The 10514-nt window shown below is 32.6% G+C and overlaps 1 protein-coding gene across 4 annotated transcripts in view; it reads right to left on the bottom strand.

The window, feature by feature from the left end:
* The window catches only part of LOC106686598 (pH-sensitive chloride channel 2), a 24853-nt gene that overhangs the window by 10033 nt on the left and 4306 nt on the right, over positions 1-10514 (bottom strand). For 3 of the 4 annotated variants that reach the window (XM_067049235.1, XM_067049236.1, XM_014429985.2), the window contains exons 3-5: positions 7887-8116; positions 2672-2754; positions 2373-2519 (exon numbers count right to left, since the gene is read on the bottom strand). In XM_067049235.1, coding sequence (XP_066905336.1) covers positions 2373-2519; positions 2672-2754; positions 7887-8116 — 460 coding nt within the window. Of the gene's footprint in view, positions 1-2372; positions 2520-2671; positions 2755-7870; positions 8117-10514 lie in introns of those variants that run through there. The other variant, XM_014429986.2, reaches the window with a different exon arrangement.

Raw genomic sequence — 10514 nt, 5'->3', positions numbered from 1 at the left:
GGAAAAGGAAACTTTAATGTAGTTAAATCGAGCAATATTTAAAAACGCCTGAAATTGAAAAATGGCATGAAACCCTCCACTCTCACCCTCCATGGTAGCCTTACTTATCTGACTTTTCAAACAGACAATTATACCGAGTAGTTTAGTCGATGTACAACATTCCACAATCTCACAAGAGGAGGTCAAAACACAAAAAAAGGTAATCCTTCCCCGCTGGACCTGCCTGCTAAGACCCTGGGGAGCGACGACCCTTTATCACTTTTGAAATATTAACTTAAAACGGGAAGAGGAAACTTTAAGATAGTTAAATATTTAAAAAGTGCCTGAGATTGAAAAACGGCTTGAAACTATTGTAAATGGTAAATTGAAATTATAATAATGTTTAATTTACCTGATGGATACAGTATATATTAGATCAGAATTGGGATAATGACAAATTATTAAATAATTAAACTAAATTAAATCTACAAAATGAAATCTTTTGTGAATACATCCAATGGAATGTCTTAAACCTTAAATGAAAAATATGGTTTAATACACTATCTATTAATTCTAAACAGGAATAATTAGACATTAAACTGCAAAATAAAACTTTATCATTCATTAATTTTATCCAATACTCTTATAAAATACAAAATATCCCAATGTTTAATTAATTCACATAAATGCGGACCACCAAAATTATTTCTTAACTTATTTGATTAACCGTTAATCTTCAGCATCATATAAATAAAATATGATTTAAAATAGAAGAAAAACATCTAAATTATTGTGGGACAACTATTATGTTTAGTAAAAAATATTTAATAATTATATAAAATTACCCAAAAGTCTCCTTTGTTTTGTTTTTTGAACTCAGCAATCTATCTTTGATATAAATAATTATAGAGGCTAATAATAAAGAGAAATGTTTTCTCATTCTTACTTTTGGGACTTTTCAAAGGTCTTCTAGAGACTTTGGTAGGCCTTCAATCCTTTTCCTATCAAGCTATTCTCACAAATGGCCTAGATGAATAATCCATGACTCTAAGGCAGTCATTCAATATATTGTAACTACTTCTTTCTTTCTTGCCCGAAACTTTTTCATAATTTTGCCTGTGTGCTTAGGATCATTGTCATACTGGAAGATGAATCCTAGCCTTGAAGGTCTCAACCCAACTGCAATTTCTTAATATCAGAGGATACTGCAATATTTCTAATGTCCATTTTCTCTACCATTCTAATAAGATCTGTCTAATAAAACTCCAAGAGCAGAAAAACAACCCTAAAAAATTATTTATTTGCTTCATAGTGGTATGTAAGCAATCATCCAAATACTCCTTTTCCAAGCTGCCCTCTAGCTAACCTTCTTCTAGAGACAAAGAATTGAGATTAGGATCAGTCCACAAGACTATCTTCCACTACACTTCAATCCATGGGCGTTGATGACCTCAGGGTTTTACGCCCTTCAGCCCCAGACAACAACAACAACAACTACACTTCAATCCAATTTACATGTTCTTTCACAAATTTCAGGGACTACAAAATGACTATATACAAAATGAGCCTAAAACAAATCAGTTCTCTTCTATCTAAAGAAGGAGGAATTAATGAAATCGGGAGTTCAGCAATTGCTTGATTAAGTAGTGTATGATAACAAGTTCAAATGTTGGGCTTTCCATAGCTCAGTGGTTAGGCACAATCTTACCAATCTGAGATTTGCTAGCGGTGCCGGCTCAAATCTGGCCTTTGAGGTATTGACTTTTTTCATTAAGTGGTGGTCCTACAAAATGAAAAACTTGACCCCCAACCATGCCTAGGCAGTATAGGACTCCAAAGGGAGTCTTGGCCCAAAAAATAAAAATAAAAAATAAGTTCAACTGTTACTCTATAGGAGGCTTCATAACGCTATGAGTCCCCAATATTTTTATTTTTCTAGAATGTTTTAATAATGTAGTATATTGTTGAAATTTAATATTTCATTTCCCAATAAATATCACGAAAAGGAAGATTTTGCTGATAAAAAATAATCACATGTTTTGTCTATCAAGAATTTTTTGCCATTTTCTAGATGGATAACAAAATGGATAAATGGATAACAAAATCCATAAATAAAAATGAATGGCATTTATTAGAACTCTTTTAATAGTTTAGAATAGGCTACTGAATAAAATTAAAAGTTCTGATGGAGTTATAGTATAAATATTTCAGACGGAGTTTCACCTTCAGCATTGATTTATTACTATCATAATGATAACTGTGCCTTATCTTTATGATCCTATAGCATAACTGACAATGTCTGATTACAAAAACCTTGATTATGCTATTTGAACCAAATTTTACTTCATAGAATAGATTTCAAGATTAAAAGAAAACAAATAACAATTTTTTACCAGTTTTATGACTATATTCAACATCCTCAGATGTCTTCTTTTTCAGGGCTAAAATATTGAATTCCACAAGACTTCTTTCCAAACCATCTATTTGTAATGGTGTGTCTTCATCCCATACCAGCTGAATTTTAGTTAAATCATTTGTCACTAAAATTTAAAATTAAATTGTGATTAACTATCTTGTTGATTGGTCTTCAATATAATGACAACATACTTTTTAAGATGTGATTTATTGAGCTTCTTTAGTATGTAATAAAGTATTAATGTTTATTATAGTTCATAAAATGATCAATACTTACAACCATCCATAATTAAATGACAAATTTGTTCATCAAAGGGGAATTTTCCGAGGTCAAGTAGACAGACCATAGAAGTCATTATTCTGAAAAGAAAAAATATCAGATTACTTTTTTGAATAATTGCCTTCCATAATTGTATATTGTACACACTAATACCTATAATATGTATAATTTTTTTAAATATTTAGACACCCAATTATTTAAAATATTACTTTTTATAAAATAAAAAAATCATATTGAAATTTCTAAGAACTATAAATAATATCTACTTTAGGTTTATACAACACTATTGCCCTAGTATTCTCCCAACTGCATCAAGAAACCGAGGTTTGTTATAATTAATCAGCATTTAAACTTCAACACTAAATTTTTTCTTCAAAGTATACACTCCATATAGAAAGAATTAATTATCTATATTTTAGACAATTTTACTATGAAATTGATTTTTTTTTGTTTTTTTTAGATTGATCAGATTAGCAAGAAAATCAGTATCGATCCAGAATTTGAATTAATTAAATTTGATTTTATATACCATAAAATTACGATATTAAAAAAAAGAAATATGAATATAGTACCTATACAGCCCATTAAAGGTCAAAGTGCTTAGTAGTTGGTTAGAAAGTTCCTACTGGTTTTTGAAAATGTTTAAACTAACAATGGATGTGAGCAGGACCATATTGTTTCAATATTGTACTCATATTGTGTTATCACAATTGGATAATTATATATCAATCGTATTGTTTTATCATGGCTTAGGGATATTTTGGATTCTATTAAATGAGTTTAAATTTGTACAAAATTACAAAAAAACCATTCAGTGTATAGTAGGCTATTAGGTTGCTAGGATTCATAAACAAATTTTATTTGGCCCATTTTGCTATATCAGTCAATTCAAATTGTTCTAGTAGTGTATCCATATTATAGCAATCTGAAACATCCAGATGAGAAAGAAGCCTAGGTGAAATTTTTTTTTATTTCTATAGAAATTCATATTTAATGGTTTTAATGGTTTTGTATAAATTTATACTAATTAATACAATAAAAATAATTTTTAGTTATTTTAATCAAGAAAACAAATCGATTATTATATAATTATTATACTGTAGTATATGAGTAAAACATTAGAACTGGCTGACCTAGAAAAGTGGTATAAATTTATTTTTAAAGAAAAACAAAGTTGTTATTGGTTTTTTTGGATCTATAAAACCATTAAATATCAACATTTTATATAAATTAAAAGTTTCTTTTCCTCCCTGTTGACATAAAATCTAAAAGATGGGGGTATCGATTGTAAGAGCAGTATTTAGCTTTCCAACAGTTAAAGTAATGTTGGATTTGGATGAAGTCCTTAGAAGTTATTAATGGAGTTTAGGTGAAATCCAAACATAGGAAAAAAAAATAAAATCATGTAAAACATGGTAACCGAAAATAAGAAAATCTTTACAATATTCAATTGTTCTTTAATTACATTGTTTTACCTTCAACCAATAGCAGCTTAATAACAAAATTATCTAAAGAAAATAAATTTACTAAAGATTTTTCAACAATATATGAAATCAGCCTTAAAAAAAACCGGTGATGCCAAAAACTTCAATTCATAGGAAAATTCAGTTACCGTGTATTACGACCAAACGCTTCAATTTTTTATTTCTCAGAAATTTTTACTTAAAAATGTTAAAGAACGCTGAAAACGAATCTAACTTCCGGAACAAATTTTTTTTTGTCTGCTTTACTGGAAGTATCTTTTGCATTTTGTAAATTTAAAAACTCATTCAATAAAAGGACAGTATTATTTTGTTTTTTTTACGAAATAAAAACAAATCGATTGGTAAATAATACTGTAATGGCGTGACTTAGAATTAGGGCAGAGGAGAGGTGGAAAATTGCAAATATACCATAATTAATTTTATTTATAAAGTGCAATTGAGATCCTATTTCAGCTCGGCTGTTTACGTAATTACGACCAAACAAGTTCGATTTTCTTCAAATTTGACAAAGATGTTCTTTGAAGTCAGAAAAAAACAACTTATGTACAGGGAATTTTAATTCCGATCCAATGCGACAGTTGATTTCACAACCAAAAATCTGTTAAGAAAATCATTAGTTGATCGAATAGAATTGGAGGAAAAGACGTTGGTGAGAATGGAAATCGGTAATTGCAAAAAAAAAAAAAATATTCATTAATATCCAACGTTACGACCAACATTGCAGGTAAAGGTGTACGATAAGTATCTTCATAAAACGGGAGACATGGCCACGCTAGCACCTGCACCTCTTTAGAATACGTTTGAAAAAAATCCCGAAACTTTATTATTATTTTCCCAGGCAAATACCTTAAAGCATTAATGATAATTACTATTAAACATTGATTAAAATTAAATGTTGTTTTCAATTTTGTATCTGAAGAGGGTATAGTTCTAGAGACCGGTGGAAACCGAATGTAGAGGAAAATTAATAAAAAAATAAAACGGTAGAATGTCAGTTATTTCACCCCAATTTTTTATTACTTTCATGAAAACTACTTATAATTAATAGTAAAAATTGACGAGTCTGCCAAGTTTAGTTTGAGAGAATAATTTTTCCAAATGTAGAACAAAATTAATTTTTCATTCAGAGCTCCATTGGAAATGAAATTTTGTCCGAACATCTAAAATTCAATTTATTTAGGAAAATATGAAAACTACTACTCCTATGAAGTTGTAAATGAATAAATGTCATAGTCTACTGCATAGAACAGAGGTTCCCAATCTTTTTCAGTTTGTCGCTCCCTAAATAATCGGATTTTTTTTTCCGCGGCGCCCTTAATACATCAGATTTTTTCTAAATTTTTGACTTACTTGAAAAATTTCTTTTTTAAAAGCGATTACCCATTCAACAAGGAAAAATTAAAAACAGATACTTACTATTTTCCTTGGGATAATATAAAATATATAATTTCAACTGTTTCGGTAATATCCATATTGAGACTGGACAACCACCATGTGGTTAGGTTATTTGAAAAATAAATTAAAAAGGAATGTTATTTTAAATTCACGAACAATTTATTGAACGTCCATTGATGATTATTTATTATTATTCTATGAGTAACAGACCATGGAAGCCTAAATCATCGCGCGATTTATTTCCCAATATTAGGAGCTAATATTCTCAGTATTAGGAAGTACATCGCGCGTTTCTTGACGTGGTTTTTTCGCAGGGTGGGGGGTTTGTCACTCCCACGGCGATTTATGTGAGTGCCTCTCCATTGGCTAACGGGGCTGGGCCTCACAAACACCCGGGGGAAAGGTTGTCGGTGAGTTTTGCATTATTTTGAGCATGAAAAAGCCCGGGTTGAACCGGGATTCGATCCGACAACCTGTGGATAGTTAGTCTGGTGCGTTACCACGCTGCCACCGCTGCCAATTTATTGAACGTCCATAGATGATTGACATTGTTAAAAATATTAATGGGATATGTGAACTTGATATTCACTACACCTTCTAAAATCTTGGAATAAAATTGGATATGGTGACCCTCATTTCTTGTTCAGCGTTAATTTTTGAGCGATATTTACTTTTTATTACCACGAACGCCAAAAACCCAGCTTCGCACAAATAGGATATTGCAAATTAAATTAACGAATATTAATTAATTAACACACTAAGCAGTAGATATTCCTCTTTTACTGATACCCAAAAATCAGAAAGTTCCATGCTACCAAATTTTAACTTTAAATTATTATCGCAAGACAAGACAATAGGAGATTCCTCTCCTTAAAAAAGAAATTCCGATGGAGCCTTGGCTTTAAATGGGTCTTGAATCCATGTAAATTTATCATTAACTGCTTCAAAGTATTTTTTGACCTTTTTTTATAAGCTCTGTGATCAACAAAAATGGATTTTATTTTGCTAGACAAATTAATTTCATTGGAGGTTACAAACTGATGGGAAAACAATCACTTACACACTCTTCATTAATTTTTATTTTCTATAGCTGTAATTTTTTTTGTTTTTGAATAATTGAATATTTCGCGGTATGCGGCGCACACGTTGGGAGAAACTGGTATAGAACACTAAACTGGCTTTAACATGAGTGCTAATAGACATCTGTACGTCTCATGGTTCCTGAGATAGATATTTCCCATATTAAATTCTTTAACTACTTATTTTTCAGTATATATTACATGAAATGTTGCTTTAAAAAAAAAAAAAAAAAACCTATCAGAAGCTGTTTAACAAAACAGCTCCACTGGGGCTCTTATTTTAGCAAATTTACTCCACCTTAAATGATTTTCTATTAGGTTGTCTAATGTTGTAGGTGTTTCAAAAAAAATTGTTTATTCGAAACTCCATATATTGAGTTTCAAATAAACAATTTTTTTTTTAACATTTTGATACACTTACCATTTTATATTCCCCCTACCTATACTAGACTCATCAATTTTGAATATTAATTATACATAGTTTTCATTAAAGTAATCAAAAATTGGGGAATAACTAACTTTTTCCTCCTCTTGGGCTCTTGTACTAGTACATAGGGTTAGACTCGCCATGCACCAATCAGTTTTCTGTCAGGCATAACAAGACTCTTCTCTGAAGAAGACCTGCAATTTGGGTCGAAACGTTTGCTTTCTATAAATAGTTTTAGAGTTATATTTTGAGCGCCATCTGGACCGCCTCATACTCCAAAATTTGTTCCGCAATAAATACCAAATATGTTTGATTTTCTCCTAATTAGACAGGAAATGTTTTAAAGCGGTTTAAAATTAACTGTGTAACGATTTTTTTCCTTGAGTCCATTTTTTTAAATATTATTATTATGTAGTGGTAAGGGTTGGTGACGAAAATTAGAATTTTGTTTTTTTCGCGAAAGTACAGTAAGTTCACGAAACAAATAGTATGTTACATTCACAACACATATATAATTACTTTATTGGATGAATGATGTTGCTCTTTTGATTTTCTGTTTAAAATCTTTAAAAAAATAAAATAAAATAATAAACAGTTTTGAAACAGTATCATGGCGTGATTCATTACAGGCTCAACATCACAAAACAGGCAATAATCAGATGAAGATTCTATAAAGTAATATGCATAATAAATTAATTGCATCTTTTAATACAATCTACCAAAATATAACGTCATTAAATACAAGAAAATGAAATAATGACGTCTTAAATAACTATAAAACAAAATTATTAACTACTGAGAAATTGTTGACCTTTGTTTGAGATAACCTTGTCGTAAGAAGAACTGTACCATTTGGGAGTATGGTCACAAAATCGTCCTTCTTATTCGTCCCCATTTTTTGGGAATCTTTTTCATTGGTAAATATAACATGCGGAAGCCAGAGAGAGTCGATGTGAGCTTCTCCACCGTTGATCGATGTGACAGTACTTGACAGTTCTCGATAGCTCAACCTTGGGTCTTCCCATTCCATTTCCAGCAACACTTGCATCTTTACATCCTGGATAAAAAAATATTATTGTGTTGTAAACTAAGCTTTTTAATCTTAAAATTAAAATTGAAATAAATGATCAATATCTTAGCAAATTTATAGTATTCACGTCCAATAATGAAATATTTTATAAGTAACAATATTACATCATATTTCTTTCTACCCTTTGCGAGTGTGATAACTAGGAACATTAAGGATTAAACAAGAGTTCGATTTTTTTTAGGAGTTCAAAGTTGTTTTTTTTTCCATAACTGCCTTTTTTTGGCCACCAGGGTTTGGGCCACAACAAAAATTTCTGTGGACCCAAGACCACCTGCGTCCGCTGCGGCGGTAACCACTCAATTCAAGTATGCCCCAGAGACACCCCCTAAATGCGTGCACTGGAATGAGGGCCATGTAGCCTTTTATACTCAGTGTACGAAAGGTAGGGAATTCATTGAAAACCTACACAAACAGCGGGCACAATCACGACCCGTAACCAACACCCCCAAGGGACAAGGTACCATGAACCTTCTCCAAAATCTGAACCGGCCTGTGTTTCCATTCTCATGACCATGTTCCAGGACATGAAATCGATGTTCACGACACTCATGAGCACACTTAACCTTGTGCTTCAAAACACTCTCCCCAGAATTCATGAATAGACACACTATCCTTAACTATAACATAACAGGGCTCATGAAACGAAAACTTTAGCTAGAAACTCTCCTGGCCTCTCACAGGCCCTCTGTAGTCGCACTTATGGATACAAGACTTAGTAACTACACACAGACGCACTTTCGTGGTTACATCATCTACAGGACTGGACTCCCCCATCCATGGTGCCGTCGCAATACTGGTGCGTCATGTCCAGACCCATAACTCCACGACAACAAACACACAGCCGTCACAATTCAAGTCAGACTCGACAAAATCACATGTATGTACCAATGCCCGAGCGCAAAATTGGACACACTCAAGACGTCCCTGCGCGACACTGTGACAGACAGACAACACATCATACTAGGTGACCTAAACGCCACCCATGGAACTGTGCTAAAGGTAACGCAATATGGACCACCTGACCAAAACAAACCATACAATAATACACCATGATGCTTATATACAGACAAACATCCAACCCATCACACACATCCACACTTGACCTATTACTCACGCAACAACCACACAGATTTACTAACTATACTACACACGACTTTAGTGACAATGACCACCTTTCAGTCCTCTACTATTTAGGCCAGTACACAAGACCTACTCCACCTACAGACTTCAAATACAATTTAAAACACGCCGATAACTTACCCAACATTACAACACTCAACACCCCTCAGGACATAAACACGGCCATTGACACACTACAACGGACTATACGTGACGCCTCTAACACCTTTACACCCACACCAATTCACCTACGCACTCCTCCCCCACCGGGAAGGACATCTCGTATGTCCTACTCGAACATATCCCTAAAAAAAACCCTCATGTTTCTACTCAACATATACAACTCCTGCTCTCGCCTCAGATTATTCCCAGCGGAGTGGAAGCATGCTATCGTCGTTCCACTCCTTAAGTCCAGAAAACGAGGAGCGGATCCGGTAGACTACCGGTCCATCGGCCTCCTCAACCACATCTCAAAAATATATGAGAAGCTAGTCCTTATCCATATCCGTAAACACTGCGACACAGATGACGTCATCCTCCCAGAACAAACCGGGTTTTCGCGTGGAGTGACTTGCTATGAAGCCAATGTGCAAAGCGATGCAGCGAATGACCTAAACAAGAACCTTGTAGTTCTTGAGATATATTTTTCAAAAATCAAAAAACAACTATAAATTAACATTTTGTGAATTAATTTTGTCAGATATTATAAAAACTACTACTACTAAGAAGATAAAGGTTATAAATTACTTCATAGTACATTTAACTAGCTTTAATTTGAGTGTTAATAGACATTTGTACGTCGAATAGTTTTTGAGACATAGATATTTCAAAATAAATTCACTAACTACAGATCTTTCAGTACATTCTTATGAAATGTTGCTTTTTCAAAAGCTAGGTTTCGGGAACTATTAAACGTAAATAGCTCTATTAGAGCTTATATATTAGAAAATGTACTCTGTTTTAAATGATGTTTTCTTAGGTTCTCTAGTGTTGTTGGTAGTTTTAAAGATATTCAAACAGCCGCCATTTTTTATTCCCCCTACCTATACTTGGCAGACTCACCAGTTTTGACTAATAATTATACTTAGTTTTGATCAAAATAATAAAAATTATGGGTAAAGTAACTTCCATTTTTCTCCTCTTGGGCTCTTGTACTAAAAGGAGAGCCGGAAGGTGGTATTCTCAGGGACCCCAGTTAGAACCACAGAACATATACTGTAAATTTTTCTTCCTCGACTTCATTTTT

The sequence above is a fragment of the Halyomorpha halys genome, unplaced genomic scaffold (genome assembly GCF_000696795.3).
Source record: "Halyomorpha halys isolate HHAL.00 unplaced genomic scaffold, Hhal_1.1 Scaffold844.1, whole genome shotgun sequence".
Taxonomy (NCBI): Eukaryota; Metazoa; Arthropoda; class Insecta; order Hemiptera; family Pentatomidae; genus Halyomorpha; species Halyomorpha halys.
The sequence above is the reverse complement of the archived record's forward strand: the minus strand, read 5'-3'. Positions and strand labels throughout refer to the sequence as shown.